The sequence below is a fragment of the Sphaerodactylus townsendi genome, linkage group LG05 (genome assembly GCF_021028975.2).
Source record: "Sphaerodactylus townsendi isolate TG3544 linkage group LG05, MPM_Stown_v2.3, whole genome shotgun sequence".
Taxonomy (NCBI): Eukaryota; Metazoa; Chordata; class Lepidosauria; order Squamata; family Sphaerodactylidae; genus Sphaerodactylus; species Sphaerodactylus townsendi.
The window spans coordinates 32,273,049-32,296,086 of NC_059429.1; the positions used below are offsets into that span (position 1 = coordinate 32,273,049).

Genomic DNA, 23,038 nt, shown 5'->3' on the forward strand with positions numbered 1-23,038 from the left:
TCTGGTGGTGCCATTATTCTCTTGCAATTGAAACCCAGAGTTAATTGACTTGGCATTGCTATAGATAGAAGTAAAGCCCTATCTTGTAGTAAAAAACCCCAAAACATATTGGTAAAAATGTACATGGAGAAGATTGTTCCCATAGGTAGCTAAATAAGGTATCTGAATCCTTAGGATTTTTTTTTTGAGATTTTGACCTGCTGGGTTCTCTAGTTTGTTTTTAAAACATTTGCATTTGAAAGTTCAGCCCCAAGCACATGTTCAGTCTCCAGAGGTTCAATTGTCACTAGTAATACAAATCAAAAAAACCCAAAGCAAGATCTGCCTGAGCTATCAAAATCTTTCAGGGTCAAGCTGTCCACAATAGCCAATGTTTTCCCATGTTACTTTTGTCCTTTCAGTGGGTTGTGGTGCATTTAAGGTTAAAGGACGACCATGTTCTAATAGTTCCAGAAGAATAGCTGTGCTAGTGTATTGCAACCACATTAAGCAAAACTCTTCGAGTACCTTAAAGATTTCTAGCTTAAGCTTTTGTGGACTACAGACTGCTTTGTCAGAGCCATCTGGCAAATTGAGCTGTAGTCCAGGAAATGTTATACTAGAATAATGAGTTTGTTTTTAAAGGGTCACAGGACTTTTACTTGACATAATTTCCCTGTTTTGTTGTTGCTTTTTAAAAATCTAGTATCCCTCCTTAGGTATTGGGCATAGCCTGGAATATGTTGGATTTTACTGTTTATTTGAGGTGATCCTATATCTTACTGCTTTGTAGATCTATACATTAAGGTCACAATACATCTGTCCACCTTCAACCTCCTCTACTTATAAAGAAAGGGAGACACCACAGTGTCCCCATGTGCATACTGAACATTATATGGAACTCTGGATCAAGCAAACATTTAAGAGGCAAAATTAGATGTGAGGACAGTAGCTCCATCAGTTTAAACATAGAACTAGCACAACTGTGTAGAGAGGGAGGGAGCACAATATCAAGTTTTGAAGGCAAAAGGGACTCATACAAGAAAGGAGTTGAATATCCCTCCTTCTCAGGAGTTACCTCCCTGTAATACCCCCTTCCACAAGGGCTTTTCCACAGTACCCCAATCCATTGTGGGAACGAGAAAAAGAAGAGTTGGATTTATATCCCCCTTTCTCTCTTGTAAGGAGACTCAAAGGGGCTACAAACTCCTTTCCCTCCCCCGCCCCCACAACAAACATCCTGTGAGGTAGATGGGTCTGAGAGAGCTCAGAAGAACTGTGATTAGCCCAAGGTCATTCCATGTAATCAAATGGAGAAGTACTGGAAAGGCTGTGAAGAAATAAATAGCATGTCAGGGAGAATTCTGCATGCCTCACCATTTTGCTTTTAAGGCCGGACCTGCTTCTCCCCTTTTCTACGTGATTGAAGCAGTTTTGTTTTAAACACATAGATTGCCAATATTCACATTTTGGGGATTAGAAAAACCTAAAAATCACATAATCAATATTTTCTTTTAAAAAGTGTAACATTAGGATCTCAAGAGACTGTTGTGCGATCTTGGCAGCCCCATTGAAGATTACTAGGCAACCTACAACATACATTGCTGGAGAGTCCAAGCTTCAGTTAATGACACTTTATGGGGAAAGGGGGAAGGGAACAAATAATAAAAAATAAAAAATATGAGGGAAGAAATTAAAGAGGAGAGAACACCAGAAAAGGCAAAAAGGAAAAGCTAAAGCTAGCAGGGGGACAGAAAAGAGGGAGGAGATAGAGGTGCAAGAGGAAGAACAGAAAAAGGTAGGTGGATAGAAGAGAAGGAAAGGAGAGAGGAGGCAGGCACTGCAAATAAAAAAACTGAGGAGGAGAGAGAGAGAAAGAGTGTGAGGACTTGAATTTCCCCCTGGAAGTCTTTGTGAGCCCCTCATTTGTAAATATTAACCACATTCAGTGTTCAGACTGTCACACAGTTTGGGTTGCCAGACCAAGTCCGACAATTTGAAAGGTTGAAGGTAGGGACAGTCTGGATAACACCACTTCTGGTAAAATAATGTCACTTCTGGTAAAAATTGGATGTGCCATTGGGGTAGTTCTAGGAACTGTTGGAAGCTCTTTGATAAAAACTAAAGAGTTTCCATTGATTCCTAGAGCTACATAATGTCACTTTTGGGGGTTGAATCACAAGTGAGGCAGTGCCACACATGACACGATGTTGCAGGCTGGGTATCATCCACTGGGCACTTGGTAGCCCTACTCATTATTTTGGAGCTGAGCACATCTTCAAGATTTCCTACTGCTATAACCAAACATCTAAAACCATTGCTATGAACAATCTACTGAAGAGCATTTTAAGCCTCTTTTTTAAAATTAATGTGTAATTTTGCAGTTCAGAAAATGCAGTATCTAAAATGGGAAATGTTAGCTGCAAGAACCACTGAGTAGCTGGGAATGGGAGAACCTAGGAGCTTCCTTATTTCTGCTATGGGCATATAGACATCAGTGCCCCTCGTATAGCTTCACCTATCTCTCAATTCATAGTAAGATGATACTATATTTGTTCTGAAAACACATTGAAATATATATAAACCCCATCAAATATCCTGAAATATATATACACCTTAACAAACTAGGCAATCAGGAAGACCTTGGGGGGTAGGTTTTTCCGAAGTATAAGTCTTTTTTTATGTTAGGCAGTTTCTATGTTTGTTTTGTGTATTGTTTGGTTGGGCACCAGTTACATTGTACATTATTTCCATCCTTCCAGTTGACGTCTGACCTGGCCTCCAGCATCTTCACTACCATTGGCTCAGTAACACTGGTCTTGTTGCTCATCTTCCTGCTGGCAGGTGTACTTTCAGTGGTCACTGCCAACAAACGAGCTACCCAAGGGACCTACAGCCCCAGCCACCAGGAGAAAGAGGGATCTCGAGTTGAGATGTGGGACATGGTACAGCCTCCTCCAATGGAAAGACTGATCTAGCAAGAACACCTAATGTATTCCTTATTTGAAAAAAAAATCCAGCAGGAATGACTTAGCAATGTGAATAAGATGGAAGAATCCCTCCAGAGAATGTCACATCTCTTGCCATTTAACCCAGAAATCTTGGCCAAGATCCAGAGTGCCATATTCAATGTCTCATGAGCTGATAGAGATTTTTCAGATCTTCTCTTCTCCAGAGCAGCACTCCATCAGGCATAATGTGTTACTTTGAGAAAACAGAGAACACACACACAAAGTATGAGTGGAAGCACTTTCTGCAAGAACACCAACTTCTCTAGAGCTCAGAATTAATGACCGAAGACTTCTGAAAACATTTGCTAGAGGATAATTATTTATTGCACTGGAAATTTTAGCTTTAGCATAATCAACTATAGAGCACTCTGACTGTAATGACTACGAACATAAACATGATAAGTGCCTGTGTTTCAGATACTATTGAAGCCATTATTTTGCATTTGCTTTTCCCTTCTGGCTGACTAGACATCATCATCATAGTAGAAGACAAAGATGAACAATCAGATAAGTTTGGTTAATCTATCTGCCAATCTATTGTCAAAGGCTTTCACGGCCAGATTCAACTGGTTCTGGTGGGTTTTCCGGGCTGTGTGGCCGTGGTCTGGTGGTCCACCAGACCACGGCCACACAGCCTGGAAAACCCACCAGAACCAGTATCTGCCAATCAATCACTGCTTTGCAGTAACATAAGTTTTAGAAGAAGAAGTGTCCCTCCTCAACACATTTAGTTTAATTCTTTAATCAGGGATTAAATGAATACTATGGAGGGAAAACTCATAATTCAACAAAATAAACATTTGGAACAGTCAAATCCTCTTTTTATTTTGGTGTTGCTTATTTCACCTTCTGCTCCACCCAGGGCCAATCTGGAGGTTGGGGTACAGCGGGGTAATTTGGCCTGAGTTTCAGGCTCATAGAGGTCCTCAGATTTAAGTACCTGTTAACTTTTTTGTGTACTTAATAAATTTTACAACTTGTGATGACCAGATAGCAATTTGGAAAGCCATATATAAGGGACACCGAGTTTTCCTAAGCCAACATTCTAACCACTATACCACACTGACTTGCTGGGGGAGGAGGCAGAGGTTTTGTCTAAGCTTCTTCTTTTTTTACTTACAGACCAAGGTTTTTTCTACATGTGTTATTTCATTAGTTGTGTGCCCATTCCACACTGGGAGATTTTCCTCTTCTGCATGTGTTTTGCTCCCTCTAGTGGTCACTTCAATCTTTCCTATCGTTTTTTGTCTAGGTTTGTTTTTCAGTGAGCTAGTTATAAAATAACACATGCAAAAAAACTGTAAGAGGGCTTTCCAACAAGAACAAAACAGTGTGAAAATACAATCTTTGTGCCACCAGCAACACTAGGAAACTATTTAGCAGAAACATTTATATCCTGTTTTTCTATCTATAAAATGAATAGATTGCATGCAAAAAAATCCCAAAACAAAACAAAAGCATGCACCTACAAATCACAAAGTCACAGCAAAAAGTGACTTTAGCCAATAAGCAACCCACATTTAATAATCCCAAAAAGCCAGCAACATTAAAATGAACCTGAATAGAAACATAAAACCAAATCAACCATTAAATATTGTGTTGATGACAACAACTGAGTCTTATGGAGAATATCTGATTGTCATCTGGAGTCTCCAATGCTTCAGCTGTTTTAATGGGGGAAAGCAGGGGTCAACAGATAGCATATCAGGCGCTTTCTAGATTCCCCACTGCATCTTGCCAACCACATGCAATTTTTTAATATCCTAATAGGTAGCTCAGTACAGAAGAGGTGTCTCCTCAGGTTTAGTATATATCAACAAGCATTATACATAGCAGCTAATTTGGGGATTAATTGAAACAACCAAGACCTGACTAATAAAATCCAGTTCACCACATACCTGGTTAGAGACATGAGTACTTGGCACAAATGTTTCCAATGTTAACTAGAGTTGCATGTGGTGTACAGGGTTTTTTAAAGAAATGTTTCCATTACAATGTCTCTTCCTCATCCTCCCAGATCTCTGGAGGATCTTTATCCCATAAGTCATTGCTAGCTTCCTAAAGGAATGGTAGAAATCAGTACTACAAAGGAGAACCATAGGCATAGGCATACTCTTCTTTCAGAGACCCAGAAATCTGAATTCAATGGATGAAAGATACCAAGAGACACTTTCCCTTGGAGCATAAGACAGATACTGAGAATGCCAGAGGACAAAAATATCACATGAAAGGATCATAGAATTCTCGACACAGATTCCTGAAGCAAGCTACCAACTGCACATGGTAATGTTATGAACAAACATGTCATGTGAAAACAGAAATCTTCCTGTAATGAGCAGATTGCCTAGACCAGACTTAAGATACCTGGTATCACATGCTACAAGTGTCTGAAAGACAAAACTAGCACTTCAGATAAAATTATAGAAAGGGAATCCAAGGAGCTTGGCACCAGTAACTTCTTCTCCCAGCCAACAACCACACAGTTCATTGAGTGGCTGTGTTTTTCATGCCCCAGTGAAGCATGCATCACCTTCAGCCTACTGGCATGTGTCAAAATGCAACCAAATGCCCTCTCTCTAAATAAATGCATCTGGTTGGCATTTACTGAGAGCAAGGACTTGTTTGAACAGCACAGGCCAATTTGGAGAAGAAAAAACTAGGGACATCACTTGCCCCCAAACAAAAGGGTGTTCTAACCCAGCCTCTATTTCTAATATGCTATTTTCAAAGTAGCTGATACATTTCAGAAGAAAAATATTTTAAAATATCCAAACCTTCCTCTGAGATTTGTTACAGCACTGAGAGTAAGGTGTTGTGGTGCAGTGGTCAAATTGCAAGACCAGGATTCAAATCTCTACTGTGACATAAAGTCCATGCAAATGTATCCCCCTTGCTTTCCATATAAGAAAGGTCAGGGATAAAAATGCTATGGGTTGCTAGATAGTCTGTACATCCTTGCAATAAAAATTCAAATTGCGAATGAATTCAGAATTGATCAGACAAAGGGTTGGATCACACATGCACTTTCAGCCCTTCTGGATTGTCATTTCAAGTGATGATTTCCATGTATGAAAAGACCATCAAGGATATATTAAACCACTAATGAAAACCATGTATTCAACAACACAGGTTCCTTGAAATCAGTCGCCTTCACCCAACTATATTACACTTTAACTCCTATTTATGTTTACGGGATTTATTATTTTAAAAATTATATTTAGGGTTCCACACAAAAACTCTATGAGCTAAACAGTCAGAGGCTTCAATGTGATTTTGTTCCGTAACTGTTGTTTTTCATTAATAGCTCTTTGAGAGACTGTAATTTTCATCCCATCTCCAAATTGTTTGGCAAGGCAACTCTATACCTCAGTAATTCATCCAGTATTGTCAAATGACAGCATGGCTGATGGATTCAGAACTGTGACTTCAAATCATCCTTTTGATCATAATAAACCTACCTGAGTCTTCATCTGGTTTTTATGGTTTAAGCGGAAGGATTCAAAGTTCGGCATTTTCGTTTCCTCGCTATCGTTCATGACCTTTCAAGTGCTGCTTCTGCTTTCACTGCAAACGAAATTTCCATTGGCATGCATCACTATAAAGTACAGATCAGAAGGAGGGCAGGGTTCCAATTTAAGCCTTCATCAGGTCTTTTTGGGCTCATGCTGATTTGTTTTTAACCTTGCTGTACTAAGGGGGGAGGGGGAGACTGTCAGCAAAATTGGGGTTGAAAAGCCACTTTGCAAAGAATCATATAGAAATGACTCAAAATTTCTCAGTACAGTAAACCTTTATTGGGCATAATTTCTCAATAAAACTAAATTCTTTTGAGCAGATCCTGCAGTGGTTTGATGTTCACCATCAGATTCTGTCAGAATTCCTCACAATATGTAGGGACTTTTGCAAGGACTCTAAAGGGTTTTCAGAGCACTAGCATAGGCAGTCATTCAACTGGGGCCCCATCTGCACATGCAGAATGATGCACATTCAATCCACTTTTGCAATTGTTTGAAAGTGGATTTTACTATTCTGCACAGTAAAATGCAGCTTCAAAGTGCATTGAAAGTGGATTGAAAGTGCATTATTCTGCATGTGCGGGAGGGGCGTGGGTCATGCCGAAATCAAGAGGGTGGAGAATGAGTTCTTCTGTGAAGCCCCATGTCCTCAGCATGCACATAATGAATACTTGCAACTATGTGAGGATGGCACATTGAACAATGGGAATTGTGGACCACATTGTTTGAAGAATATACAGAACTATATAGGAATTGTGTTCAGGGTGTGGCATATATGGCAAAGATTTCTCCCTATCCTCTGCCTTCCCTTCTTGATGACTGAAGTCTTTTCAGCAGCCTTCTAGCACTGATACTTTGCCACATCACTGGATTATAAAAGATAGCCAATATAGGGGTTAAAGTATCACACTGAAATCCCCACTATACCACAGTAATTCACCGGATGCTCTTAAGCTAATCATTCTCTCAGCTTTACCTATTTCACATAGTTATTATGAAGATAAAATGGAGGTGAGAAAACAATGCTGTATGTTGCTGGGGAGAGTCTAAATGAACAAATTAAAAAAATTACCTTCTTCGAAGGACTGGATAGTTCAGTATACAGGATCCAAATCCAAGCAGGTTCCAGATAAGTCAAATAAAATATGGTGAGATTCCAGGAACTGTTGTACAATGGGATGTTTTTGATTGGAACTACTGAGCTATTGAGCCACAGCATAATTTGCCCCACAATACTTAATCAACAAAGGGCTGCCCTGAGTCCTGCTCCCATGAGACCTCAGGAAAGGTCATAATGTGATGCTGAATGCAAAATCCAGGTTCCTCGTCTCAGCTTGATTTTTTTAAAGGAGCCATTTTATACCTCTTTGATTGCCAAGACAGAGGGGGGCAGATTCCAATGTTTTGGGACAAAACTTCATTATTCTACCAAGCTGTTTGTTCTGTTCCTATAACTAGCAAAATCAAAACATTTACAATGCATCAAAGACTCTGATACAGTTTGCACAGCTACCTAATTCTAGCACTAAATCCACATTGATCCCATAATATTTTTGTGTAGAATGTCTACAACCCTATCTAAGCTTCTCCCATTAATATTTTTATTTCACTGATAACTTTTACAATTTATAGACAGATTCATCAAAAGGCTAGAAATCTAGGCAACCTCTCCAGCCCCCCACTCCGCACCATAGACCAGCTAGCAAAATGAAAGTATAAGCCCAGCATCTTTCATTAGGCACAAGAACACTGCTACAACTAAAGCAAGCAATGCTGTTGTAGCCTCTCAAAAAGGAAATAAAATAAAACAACATCTTCCAGAGTCAATGGCTGCTCTGAACTTCAATTTTACCCCAAAGGAAAAGTGCTTAATCAGTCTGAAGCACGAAAGTAAAGAATGTGAAAGCCTCCTGAAATCTGTAACCTTTAGGGTCTTCACCTCTATCCTTCCCAGCCAGAGCCCACACCAAAAGACCATTGGATGTGGTGTCTTAGCATTCTGCTTGCCCTTATCCTCTCCTATGTCATCTGATCTCTTCTGTAGTCCAGTCAGACACTGAGAAGATGCTATTTTGGATGCTTGCTGCTCAGGAAAGAATTGCTACTTACTGGTAAAACTTGCCAGAAAATGGTAGGCATAGAATGGCATTGTCATCACCATTCCATGATCTCCTTTTTGTCATGTTCATGTTTTTTGGCTGAGCAAGTTGATACTTCTAGTGAGATTTTTCTGGGCCACTTGGTTGCTTTTCGTCCTGGTCCCTGTTGATCTTGGTCCCAGCAAGCACTTGTCCATTTCCAAATAGTACCAGGTCTGGAATTATGCATACATATTGGGATATTGGGGTGTTTAAATGATATTATAACTGGGATTTCTTTAAACCATGCAGCAGCCGAACAAGGAAGTCATTGGCAAAGTCTACGTGACCCACACAATGCCAGTCCCTCTAAGCTGTGGAAAATTAGACATACTGAAGTTTGTAAACATCAGGCAGGCCAAATAGTACTCCTATGCCCCCCCCCCTCCCAATAGGTTTGCCATGTGCCTGATTGGAGCAGGGTATTTTCTCTCCCCAGCAAGCATTACCCATCAGCACTGAAGTCATCACCATTTGCCCAGCCTGTTACTTATTCTTATTGGCAGTGGTAATCCATGTGATTTAGCCAATGATGGCATGACATGATATATGAAAAAATAGTGAAAAAGGTGCTTCTAAACAAAATAACGTGGGTTATCAAAGCTAACAGGATTAAATGGCTGGATTGAACAATTAAATCATAGATGGTGAAAGCAAAAGAAGGTGGAACTGAGGTGAACAGTGTTGAAGAAAGGTGTTTAATCAAATTGTATTCCTTACAAACACTGAAATGAGAGAATATGCAGGACAACCATAGCTGAATTTTGACACACAACTGCTCAATCTTATTTTTGGATGGCAAAGAGAAGGTGGGGGGCGGGACAGATTTTAGAAATATCCTGACATTTTTAAAAATAAAAACAATTATATGAGTTTACAAAAAGTGAAAAAAAACCCATGGGCAGCGCCTCAAAGGGTCAAAAGACAAAAAAGAAGCGGGGGATGGGGGGGGGAGAAGAGGTTTTTAGCTAATTAGTTTGAAATGCCAATGTTGTTCAAAGAACCCACACTGTCACAATGCTAATGGTGACCCTACAATCTGAATATGCCAGAGGGTTATAAAGCAAACACTGACTCGGGAAGTCAAATACAAATATTTTGAGATGACATTTTAATTTCCAGCAAGTTGTTTTGACATTATTTTGCTCAAATAAGGGAAGCATATCACTAAGCCTTGGAGCAGACCAAATGTCAGATGCTTTGTATGTATTATTTAAGCAGAACATCTAAATTGACTTTTCTCTGTTCATTGTTAAACAGGTGACGACATTGTCCTGAGTTATTATAATGCAAGGAGAAAAACTTGAAAAACAACAACAGTGGAGGCAGAGAAGTATCGATTCACGGGACATGGCGGGGGCCGAGATCTGTTTTTTCCCTCATGTTGCACCAAAGTGAATTTGTGATTTTTAATTTCTTATTACTGGACTGTCGCTCTTCTTACAGACTAACAGAGGAGTACTCATCCGACTCGGAAATTTAAAAAGAAAACCAAACCAGCCAAATCTTAGCAAGGCTCCATATCTTCTTCCCTCATACACCAGATGTGAAGAGCAAGAAGGAAAGTAATGATTCACAGAGTTGATTCCCTGACTGAATATGCTGGTGCAGCCACACATAAACCAACATAACTTGTTACTGGAAATCAGTAAGCTTTCCAGAGGGCTGATTAAAGGATATTTCCTTAGCCCCCAGGAAACTCTGCCCTCTCACAGGCTGCTGATTACAAACATATGCATCCTTCCCCCATATTGCCTGGAATAGGATTGCTAATTCCCAGTATTGGAAATGCTTTTTTGCAGAAAGCTCTCCAAAATGTGCACTAGCGCATAAACATACATTGACCTACTCAAGCAACCTTGATTCCCATAAGGAAAAGTAGAGAAAAGAAATAAAAGTCAGAGTACATAATAAACTACCAGAGAATATTAAAATAAAAAGATACCCATAAGAAACTCCTGCACATGGTAATACCCCCTGAAATCATCACACTGAGGATGTGGCTTTTGGAACAATCTCATAAAGACTCCAGAGTGGATGGTTGGTTTATGGTTCATTAGATTTGTATAACGCCCTCCCCCCGATGGGCTCAGGACTCAGGATGTGCATGTCTGGTCGGGAAGTAATAAGTGCAAGACCTGCAATTTTTTTAAAGCTACCACGAGTCTAGTAAGCTGTGCACAAAGGCTCACTGTACCACGAGAGAGCTTACAGAGCCCAGACATGTTACGTGTTAGATGACACTCTTGTTCCTGTGTTGGTTAAAAAAGGTTGTTTACCTTGACCACGTGTTGCTATTCATCACATGGTGATTCCAAAATTAAGTGATGACTTGCATGGTGAATGAGGCATTGGAGATCTCACGCAATACACAGAATCACAATGTCTTGCAATTCAGTGGCAAGAGAGGGAAATGAAGGGACAACAATCAACTGATACTACAAATACACACACCAGTCAAGCTAAAAATCTATTTGTAATCTCAGAACCACAAAAGGCAGCTTTGTTCATGAACAGATCTGTAGAAATTAGCCCCAGTCAAAACACTGTGCCTACATTTAAAAAAAAAAAAACGCTCCAAACCTAGTTCTTGTTGATGGATTTCATGCAGAATTTGAAAGAAGACTGACAACCTCCAGGGATTTCTTGCTTGCCAGCCATTTTTTTCCCTTGACTGATGAAAAACCACAAAGCCTCTCATTCTGCTTTAGCTGCATACCAGCAAACCCACATCATAACTAGCGGCATTGCTGAGGTTTCTGTTGTTGTTGTTGTTCCTTGTCACATCCAATAAAAATCCAACTCCCTGGATCTGATATCGCTGCTTTTCCTGTTATGATCATCATGACGATAAAAGACCAGGGAGTCCTGGGTGGAAAATGGAATTCTCTCCTCATCTTTTCAGAGTTGTACATGAATACTCTGTAAGAGCATTCAGAATTTTTCTTAGGCACATGCAGAATGTAAAATAGCAGCTATGGATTTTTTAAATAAAAAAATCCCATCCAAAGCTGGGTCAATGTTTTTTTACAATGTTTTGTAAAAAAGAGAACAGCCATGGCTATAATCCAGTTAAAATTAAGCACTTCAAAATCCTAAGGATTTCAGTGGGCTGAGCACATGTTTAGAACTGTTCCATTGAAACCCATGCGTATCTTTTGCTGGTATGATACTAGCCTTCATTTTTAACTTGTCGTGTGAATCATCTGGCTATTCTAGAATATGTTCCACAAATCAAGTTCATGTCTATTGATGGGGATGTACTAATTTTAAGGCCTGCTTCTTCAGAGTTCACCAGCGAGACCTGATTAACGAGAGATTGCATTGTACACCAGACTGTTCAAAGGGTAGTTGGAGGCTTTGGAGCGTGGTCTGAAAAGGGGCCACTGGCTTTCCTTTCCCCATATCAGCAAACCCATGCATGGACAAACACTGATGGTCATGCTGGAACAACTTCCATCCGGAAGTGAAGGCTTCATAAAAGACTAAATCCGCATGTTTTAGCCTTGTTACCTGTTATTGCAAAGCAGCTGGACATGCATGGCCCCATATGTTCATGAGTCTATGATTTGTGGGAATGGCAAGGGACACCAGCATTGCCTCCCTGCATGGTATGGAATAACAGAGTGATGGGCTACCACCTTCTCTCAAAATACATGGCAGGTCTCTTCTGAGAAACTTCTAATGAAATGCATATTCCCCATGACAGCTTTTGCTGAGTGCCTTGAATGAGCCAGGAGCTGCTGCACCATCCGTCAGGTTAGGTGGTCCACCGAAGAGCAATTTGTCTTCCATGGATTACCTGCCATGGCTGCCTTTGTATTGTGGACAATAGAATTGCACAATGCCATGTTTGCAAAAGATGCTGTGGTTCACAGAGGTTTACTAATTCTCTAAACATACTATTACTCATTTTATAGCCTTTTCAAAACATTGTTCCTCTACAGTCATTACAATTGCCTGGCAAGGTAAACCAGTATAATCCCCAATACTGCAAATTTAGATCTGAGAAAGAAATATTTATGGTAGAAGCAACATTTGAATCAGGAACGTCTTGGTTTACAGCCCAGCCTTCTGAGCCACAATGTGATACTAGAATTGTTGTTAAAAGCGCAACACCCCTGTGGCATGGTAGGCATTCAGTGAACAGGAATTAAATAGTTGCCATGAGGAAGGAGATTTTAACACAAGTAGTGACATTTTAATATATTTGATCTTTTGATCCTTTCATGAATATTTCTATACCGTCTCAATTCCGCACCTTTTCAGGGTTATGACAGATCATGAATTAAAAACAAATAAAGTACAGTAAGATTGCCATGTATCTAAACTGAGAAGCATCAGTAATGCAACTAGAGAGGAATGGTCTGCTGACAGTTGATAACATCACTGCAATTCTGACAGGAATAACTCAAAGGGATTTCCATCTTTGTAGCACTCTGTGTTTTTTGTTAGTTGGACATGTGACAAGCAGACTTGCTGTTCTAGCTGTCAGGCTTGAGAGATGACTAAGTAGATGTGATTTCCGCCCACCCCCCCATCTCTTTTTCAAAACAATGACTGAGGATCAAAAATACCAACATTGATCTGGCAGCCTGGATACCGCTGCTAAGAGTGGGCAGCTAACTGCACCTGTCACTTGCTACTCATGAATTGTTTGGGTGCTGTGCCAGCCAGATGGTGCATGGTGCCCATTTCACATCAAGCTCTTGTGGCTTTTGTCAGGTTAGGTGGTCCTCTGGTTTCAAGAGACAATGTCCACCGGAAGGCAGTGGCTGCCAACATGCCTATGAGAGATGCAGCTCCTCCGAATCTCGCATTCTGAACGCACCATTACATAATTCTTCAGCATTTTAAGACCATGGATTCCATATAATTACAAATGGCACACTTAGGGCAAAACAATGCCCTGCAATAAGGACAGAGGATGCCAACAAAACTCACAGTTTCGTATCAACCTCTTTTAATGTGTATACTGAATCTTACCTGCCATGTTCAGACACAGCTGAACTCATGTTTCTTTGTGCTGCACATCACTTGCTGCTAGGGAAACAAGATATGGACAGGCTTTACAAAAAAAAGTCACAGTAATGTGTAGCTTTCTCCGTATTCTATGCCAGTTTCAAAAAATTCTGCAGTGGTTATCATTTGAGCCATACTGTGATGTTTTAATGCTCTTTATTTCAAAAAAGTCTTCCAGTTCTAATAAAGTTGGCATAATGACCAAAACAACCGTCATGAACCACCCCCTGGGTACTTACCAGGACACAGAGGACTCTGAGGCAGAACCTGAGGATACAGAGCAGCCAGAGGTTGCTGCTCCTGAGGAAGACCTGAAAGCAGAACCAACTTCCAGCCCAGCCCTATGATGTGCAGGTGGAGGAGCCTGCAAATTCTAGGGAATCCAGAAGCAGAGGCAGCTGCTGCAGAGGCAAAGAAGGAGTGCTCGTGTGGCAGCAAAACATGGGAAGTGTCTGCATCTGATGAGGATTAACTCCTTGCAGAATCCCTGCCCCTTGAACAAGGCTCTCTATATAAACCTTGCTGTGAGCTCGCTTCTGCCTGGGTGCAACAAGCGTGTTTCCTGCTACTTCTGTGTGCCTGGTCTACTTCTGATCTCCTGTGCCGTGACCTGTTGGGCTGACTGATGACTACGCCTTCACCTGCTGAGTGCCTTGACCCATTGTACTGTCTTCTGACCACACTCTTGTCTGCTGCCTGTTCTGTCCTGCAGTACTGGATCTGACCACACCCTGCCTGCTTGCAGCACAACAACCTTCTGAACATCCTTTTCAAAAAGTAAAAACTAATCTTTTGAAATGCAGGTTATTGTATTGCTTTGTGCATCGCATAATCCAAACAAGTGACCAGTCCAGACAGTAAAACCCAGCACTAAGCAACATTAGTAAGTTTGGTAAGTTTTTATTCTATATTACACAGTGGGGCACTTTACGGCAATGTGGAGCTCACCAAATACTTTGTACTGACATTAACAAAAACAGTTAAAGTGCATTCAGAGGTGCTACTGACAGGAGTTCAAGTTCTGGTCTTTAAACTCTAAAGCAGCCGTCTTCAACATTTTTGGAGCTCAGACCCACCCAAAAACCTCAACCTGTAATCCTGGACCCACTTTTGTTTCCACATATGCGATCATACAGCATGTGACGGAACTAAGGAAAATAGCATATAAAAACTCTATTCCATATAACACTATTTCAAAACTAGGAGCATTCAAAAGCTGACTGTGAAGAGTTAATTCCTTACAGAGCCTGTGTATGTGAGTGACAGCTGGGTGTGGGTGGAGCTTAGAACTCAGTTGCTGATGGGAATACAGACATATTTAGTGTCTGTGTATAGACCTGCGGTGTTGGCAGAAAGAGTATTTGGGGAAAAGCACCCTCCTTTAGCCAAAGAGGAAAATAAACAAAGCTAGTTGGTCTCCTGAACTGTGAGTTTAGGACAGAGGGAGCTGTCTAAGTCAGAGAGATAGTAAATAACTTTTAATTTATTCCTAATAAAGGTTATTGTATTGTATTGACCAATCTCTAGCCAAGAGGAATTTAAATTCTGCATGGAAGAAGAATTCCCATCCCAAGTTCTAAGGTAGATTTATTCTGAAATGAGCCTATTCTGAAATGAGTTTGGGAAGTCTGAAGAGAAAAAATGAGTTTGGTGAAAACTCCATTCCTTCTAGATTTTAGTCACCAGAGTTTACCCATGAACCTCTGAGTGCAAGTATGAGTCAATGCTGTATAACAACCAGAAAGTCTTATTTCAAAGAATTCAGAAATCTTTAACAAACCAAAATCTTATTAAAAAGCCAAATACTATCTGTGCTGTATTATTAAGAATATATTAAAAAAATTGTATATAACTTAGCTTCCTCCCTCCTCACCAAATCCCCCATCCCATCCCTGAAGAGTTTAATAAAATTCTATTGTATTATTGTCAAATTTTGGAAAGCCTCTAGTGTAATAATTTTTGAGATCAAACACAGGAGAAAGGTGGGGAGGAATCACTTCAATTCTTTAAGCTGCTTCAGTTATGCATCTACTTTAGTGAGGTACAGTGTGGGACAAATGAATAACCTGCCCCCGAAGGTTATACATAGCAAAGTTGACCAGTGAGAAGATCAGAACAAGCAAATATCAGAAGAATTAGAAAACATTCCTGCTTCTGAGTTTAGGGGAAGCGGAAGATACCCCAGCATGACACAGCACTTCATATATATTATCTTGTTACAGTCCTCACAACTGTTGGTCAGTTTTGTGATCACCCCTATATTTCGGATTGAAACAGCAACCAAAACAGTGTAGCTTACATGCGGTCACCTAATAAAATGTGGTTAAGGTGAGATTCCAACCACTGACTTCTAGCTCTCAGTCACAATGTTACATTAGCTCTTCTCATCTTTCTTATTTTAAAGAACTAGGAAGAAAAATTCCCAGCCCTTAATGGTTAAACCAGAGAGGGAATCTGGGAAGGTGCAACAAATTTTAGAAGTTTCATCTCCTGAATCTCCTTCACAACTATAATAATAAAGGATCTTTCCTCTTTTTGCAAATAGTCTCTCCTTCCTTCCTTCCTTCCTTCCTTCCTTCCTTCCTTCCTTCCTTCCTTCCTTCCTTCCTTCCTTGTTTTTATGATAATGGCATCACTAGCACAAATTGCCTGAAGTTAGGTGTGATCCCCTTATGGATATTAACATACCAGTTGAAGACCAGTGCTCTAGAGTTAACCTCATAATATAAGCTAGTGCAAAAGTACAAGCAAATCTCTAAAATAGGTGGCAGTTTCAGTGGGTTTTTTTGTGTGTAAATAGCTCTGCAATATATGAAAGGGTTGAAAAAAGCATTCCAATATAAACCACCCCGGAATTCACTGACGGTTTGTATAATATTGGTGTGAAAATTCTAGAAAGAATTATTCAAAAAAGACGGGTCACAAAACATTTGGAGATAAGGATATATACTGGGTTCTTCCATTCAAAGCTGACTTTCACTCTTTTTAAAAAAGCCCTTCAAAGATAGATTATTCACTGCACCACTTCCAGGTACAGTGTGCATATAGAACAATAAATTCACCACAATATTTGTAAGCAATTTGCATCCAGAACTTGATAAACTGCACGGTGCTTTAAGCTGACTCATTCAAGTATGTTAAAGTAGGCCTTGATGGATGTTTGGCCATGAGAAGAAAATGTAGATCAATACATGAACATAAAAATTAACATAATTTACACACAATTCAAAATGTACTGGCATCATCTATTGATTTGATCAATCATGGTGACGATGAGGGATGCCACATGCCGGACTGTGGAAACATAAAAACCTACAAGCTAGTATTTTGTCACTGCAAACCAGGCACACCCTTTTCTTCCTGCAAGGGGGTTGAGATGCCTGTCACCTCCTCTGCTACTGACGGCTGTGAGCAAGGAGAGTCCCAGTAGAGTACCAGCACCCTTCTTACGGTGCCACCCCAGTCTTTTGGATGGTAATTGCAGAACTGGCCCTGCATCTGCCATTGATCGCTTCAATGCATAAAGAAGAAAATGAGCATCAAAAATTCTCAGTGAATCCAGAAAAATTATGTCCAGCAGCTACTGATAAAGTACAGGGTGCTGCATAGGCATTAACAACTGTGAGTCACTGCTGTGTTGATTGTGTAACTGGCTAAGCCTGTATTTCTCATTATAACACAAAAATGTGGCATCCCTAGTCATTTGCAGTTAATAGTAAAACCATTTGTTGACTGACAAGGTAGAGTTCTTTTATTTATCAGACAACTGTAATTAAATGCTACAAAATTATTTCAAACACCTGCATGGAAAGCAGACACATATATTTGTCAAAATAAATCACATAAAAAAAGCAAAAATATTGCACAAAATCCAATATATTTTGTCAAAGCCAATAAATTTCCCTCACATCCTGGTAGCTCCCTTGTTATGGTTAAACTGAGATACTAAACGAAGGAAATCTTACACAGCAATCTTGACTTTGGAGTTTACATTTCCTTGTCACTCATACTAATACTGATTCTAGAATTTAAATAAGAGTTAATGGTCTAAAATTCATATAATGTTCTACCAGATACTATGGTAGAACCAGATTGGCACTTATTTCATCTCACTTACTCTACGATCAAGCACCTTTCCAAATGGCAGAACATTACAAAAGACTTTGGTCAAAGAAAATGGAGGGTACTGGAGGAAAAGATGAACTATCTCCTGTACAATAATCCCCATTAAGAAAAGAGATGTCTGTTACTCTCCCACTTCTGTGTTAGACTAACAGTGAACACAATGAAAGCATTTATGTCTCAAGTCTCACATTTTCCAAATGGCTTCAACTTGGCAGCTAGCTAGCTACCATTGTTTCCCAACTGCAAACTACAAGCTAGTTTAGCATTTAATCTGTGTGAATAACCCATTATATTTAATCTGTCTAATTTAATCTGCCCAACATAATTTGGGTTCAATCCACCGTGAATTGTAAAAATCCCATTAAAATGAGGTCATTTAAGTGGGTTTCTGCACAGGAGATCCTTCTGTTGGATTTAAGTCATCTATTCCACTTCTGAATATTAATGTTTCCAAAAGTGCTAATGTAGCATTTGATCAATTGGAAAACTCTTGCTGTCATGTTTAGGAGCAGAGCTAACCAGGACTGATAGCTTTCAATAACCTAACTTTAGCAATCGTAAACAGCAATATTGCTATTTGAAATGCTGCAGAACAAAGTTGTGATAAAAATGTGCTTCTTTCATCATCACTAGAAGTACACTACCCACTCAAAAGCATGCCTTGTTTCAGGAGATTCATTTCTTTGCATAACTTTTAAAACATGTGGACATCAAACTACCCTATGTTACCTTCTATGCATAGATGTGCAGGTGAACACACAAGATCTTCTGCTAATTTAGTGTCTTTCATGTCTGAATTCTGGCAATGGCCTTTCATGGCACTTGGAACCAATTATGGGTGGTGATTGTGGCACTGGAATGGCGGATCAGGATATTTACCTATCAGTTCCATTGGCAACTCTAACGTTGTTGCCTCTGCTGAAATTTTTCTCTGTCCTCGAGTACATATTATCAAAGAAGGCTTTGGTAGTGGATCAACTCCTTTGGGTCCTGTAACATGAGATTCTGGTTCAGAACATTTCCATTTGGGGATTTTGTGACAAGGAACTACAAGACTTTAAATTTTGCTTGCACTTAACTTTGTTATTTAAATTTAAATGCTGTGGAAATTTGTTTTAATGGGGTTAAGTTTTAGTTATGTATTTTATGTGCTGTTATTGGAACAACTGTACTGTGAGCCACCTCGAGCCCTTTGGGGGTGAGGCGGCCTATAAATCTAATAAATAATAATAATAATAAAAAGTTATGATGGGTATCCAAAAATACTAAAACTTATTGTGATTTTAACAGACTAATGGTGAACTAGGAGACCTTAGCTGAAGGTCTAATGTGATCAGATTAGATGTTTTATGGTTCTAAATTTAACAGTCTGAACAGCAAGCTAAATTTTAATGCAAAAAACTACACTTTTTCCTTCTAGGAGGAAGAAAATAATCTGATGATTCCATCAACTGCATCTACTAGGATTCCTGAGAAACTTTCGGGTTTACCTGAAGCCTGCTACCACCATATCAATGATTTTACAAAGCCCTAAGAGTGCAAGGTATATAGAAGCTGTTAAAGAACAATGCTTCCTGTGATGATGTTACAGTAATGATCAAAATGCTACAGATCTGACCTATGATGATTTAGGTGAGCAAGTGAAGGACATGGTGGTTCCTGGCAAAGGGCTTCATAAATTGCTAATTAAACCATTTTGGCAAGTTTCATATCTGTTTTGTTTGCTTGTTAGTAAGAAAGATAGCAACTACATAAAAATATAAGGCACAGCTATTAGCCTTCTAAAATTATTTTTGATAACAGTGATTAAAAGTGTGAGAGTTTTACAGTCTCAGTGAATTTAACAAAATTTCAGCTCAAATGGCCCCTAATGAGGCTGCACTACAAAAGGGTCAATGAGGAAGCCACATTACTGAAAATTTAACCAGAGTTATGTAACAGAAAAGGTTCAGGCCACCCTACCACATTTCCTGCCGATGCAAGTCCCCCCAACCAGAGGTGGGATCCAACCAGTTCTTCTAGAGAAGTGGTTACTAATTTTTTCTGAGTGCCGAGAACGGGTTACTAAAGCAACCCCGCTGCCCAATAGAGACCGGAGGTGCGTGTGTGCGGCCACTGTTTGAATCCCACCACCATTGTAACCTGTTATTAAAATTTTTGGATCCCACCACTGCCCCCAACCTATGTGTTTTGCCAGACATCTTATTGCTTTTTCCCCACCCACACCTATTTCAGGTGTGAGAACAAATCTTGAATGCAGGATTTTCCCTCCCTCACTTATTAGAAGCTAACTTCTGTGCATCCAATGGAAAGACTCCATCTGGACACATAGGTTCTGGATCTTGTTTCTAATCTGTATTTGCATATAGAGACATGAATCCACATTAATGACTTAAAAGTAAATTTCTGATGTTGAAAACAGTCCTCATTGTCAAGAAGGTTGGGAACCACTGGTCTGAAACATATTGGCAGGTTAGCAGTTTCCACAAACCTAGACTTGGGTGGCAAAAGAAAATCAGGAATAGCACAGCACAAGCAAATAAGGACTTGTGCCAGACAGCCACATTAATGAGTTCAACGGTGCTTTATATAATAGACAAAAGACTAACCCTGAGTCACTGGCTGGCAGGAGAGACCAAAAAGCTGCATAGGATAAATCTCTTTAAAGACTATGTGTGTGGCTATTTAATTATTTGACATGTAACTGGAAATATGTCTTCTGACTCACTGCGCTACTATTGTCTAAGCCCACTGAAACTAGCGGATTCAAACCCTTAGGCTGGAATAGCCCTGCCCAGGATTGTACTTAAACACCACTTTTAAAAGGTACTTGCAAAAGTTAAATGGGCAACAACAACAGTGCAGTGGATCTGTTTTAATTTAGAAACATTAAAATAAATTCTGCTTCAATTTTGAAAAGTTTTTCTTTCTGAAAAAAAATGTGGACAGTGTTGTAAATGTCATACTGCATTTCAGTACTCTGGTAAGATAAAAATATGCAGTACCACTTGTTGCAGATAAGGAAGTCTAGGGTACACTGGGGTACAGTAAACTAGAGAAGATTCAAGCAAGCTGTTAAAACACTCATTCACATAGAAGAAGAGTTGGTTTTTATACCCTGCTTTTCTCTACTGTAAGGCGTCTCAAAGCGACTTGCAATCACATTCCCTTCCTCCCCCCACAACAGACACCTTGTGAGGTAGGTGGGGCTGAAAGAGTTCTGAAAGAACTGTAACTGGCCCAAGGTCACCCAGCAGGATTCCTGTGGAGGGGTGGGGACTCAAACCTGTTTCTCCAGATTAGAGTCTGCTGCTCTTAACCATGATACCACACTGGCTCTCAATGTGGTGATAAACACATCATGAGAGAGCTTTCCTTTCCTTGATAGGTATTGCTTCAGTATGTCAAAAAAGTTATCACCTTGGAAGACAATATGCAGGAGAAAGCCCCGTTTGATCAGGGTCTCCTACTTCGTAATTGCAGTCTCTATATGAAACATAATCATATAGATCACCCACTTTTAATTGCAGGACTTCCTGTAGTTCAGAATAGATTCACATTTCCTATTGCCCAAGTACTTCAATGTTAGCCTTTTTCTGAATATTTGCAACTGAAACTTTGGGATAGTTAAATCTTTCCCTTTATCTTTAAGGCAATTAGATCATGGACCCCTTCATTCTCAGAAGAATACAAGTCACTGCTGACCTAAAAGTTTTCCTTATGCGCAGGATGAGAAGGGGAAAGGGTAGTAACAATGAGTCAAGTGCTACATACCAGCTGTAGCATAAACATAGAATCGCAGGAGTACCTTGATTTAAAAATGCATTTGCTGATCCAGGCCCGTACAATGAATTTAAATGCTGCGAAGTAGTAGTAGAAGAAGAGTTTGGATTTATACTCCACTTTTCTCAACCATAAGAAGTCTCAAAGTGGCTTACAAACTCCTTCCCTTCCTCTCCCCACAATAGACATCTTGTGGGGCAGGTGGGGCTGAGAGAGCTCTGAGAGAACTGTGACTAGCCTAAGGTCACCCAGCAGGCTTCATGTGGAAGAATGGTGAAATAAACCTGGTTCACCAGATTATGTAGAGGAGTAGGGAATCAAACCCAGTTCTCCAGATTACAGTCCACCACTCTTAACCACTACACCATTCTGACTCTTAAAGTAATCTAAGAGGAGATTATATTCAAAATAAAACAGAAGATACATCTGTGAGGCAAACCACAACTAAGATTAGTCAAACAGAAGAGTTTGTTTTCTTTGTGATGTTTTCACAAAAGAGAGATGGAGTCCTGAGTAATCCTTGTTGGAAATGTACCTTTCCCCTCCAAAATTTCTTATGACTTATTCCCATTGCTACTGGAAATCTGGTCACTTGAAATGTTTAAGCCATCCTTGAAAGCAGAAGTCATTTTACACAAAGACACCACTTCATGAAGCAGCCCACCCTCCTCTAGGATTTCACTTTCTTTTTTAAGTTCTTTCTCCCAAGGAACTAGAGTGGATGGACTCTGGATCACGTTTGACGACCCTGGATCCACTGTTGTACCACTTAGTGTTTTATTCCATTTTGTCTCCTTCACAGGTAAGCCTCTTGGAGAACACAGATGCATAGTTTCTTGAGACTGGTTTGCAGATTTCATACAAGTTTTAAGGTGGCCCATGCTGTCAGAGCTGAAGGCAGAGGAAGGATTTTCTTTTTCCAGCGCAAAGGGAGATTCTGTGCGGCTGAGGCTAGAAGGAGCACGTTTCCTTGGTGATGGGGGAAGCTGTTTCCCACTGAGGACACTGTCATCTTGCCCGAGATTCCACTCTCCTTGATCAGAAGTAAAACCGCTGCAAAGCAGAGCAAGATTGCTCTCACTCGGGGTGTTGGATTTATTCTGAAATAAAGAATGCACATTTATATTGCATGAGGCTTCCTGGCTGTGGCTTTACTGAAACAAGAACAATGTTTTCCTGACTGGACTAATTGTGCTTCACTGAAATGATTATGAACTAAACTTACAAAAAGATTTATCCCCAGCAAATATTTAACATGATGACAGTTTGGATCCCCTCCAACTCTGAGGTTAATGGAGCTTCAAAGCATGAAGAATGCAGATCTGTGTTTTTCAGTACATGTAAAAAAAAAACTGGGCACCTTCAGAGGACTCCCCTCCCTATTGTGATTCTGTTGACAGGAAGTAGTCAGGTATGGGGTCAGCATTCAAAGACACAGTGAGTTATCTCCACTGAGGGTAGGCAA

The 23,038-nt window shown here is 40.0% G+C and overlaps 2 protein-coding genes across 6 annotated transcripts in view; one reads left to right on the forward strand and one right to left on the reverse strand.

Annotated features, from left to right (window-relative positions):
- The window catches only part of CRB1 (crumbs cell polarity complex component 1), a 160,214-nt gene extending 156,672 nt beyond the window's left edge, over nt 1-3,542 (forward strand). For 3 of the 4 annotated variants that reach the window (XM_048497121.1, XM_048497122.1, XM_048497123.1), the window contains one exon: nt 2,742-3,542. In XM_048497121.1, the coding sequence (XP_048353078.1) occupies nt 2,742-2,957 (216 nt within the window). In that variant the 3' untranslated portion in view covers nt 2,958-3,542. The remainder of the gene's footprint in view (nt 1-2,741) is intronic. The other variant, XR_007244568.1, reaches the window with a different exon arrangement.
- Nucleotides 3,543-21,848: 18,306 nt separating this feature from the next.
- The window catches only part of DENND1B (DENN domain containing 1B), a 228,878-nt gene continuing 227,688 nt past the window's right edge, over nt 21,849-23,038 (reverse strand). For both annotated transcript variants that reach the window (XM_048496683.1, XM_048496684.1), the window contains exon 22: nt 21,849-22,673. In XM_048496683.1, coding sequence (XP_048352640.1) covers nt 22,128-22,673 — 546 coding nt within the window. In that variant the 3' untranslated portion in view covers nt 21,849-22,127. The remainder of the gene's footprint in view (nt 22,674-23,038) is intronic.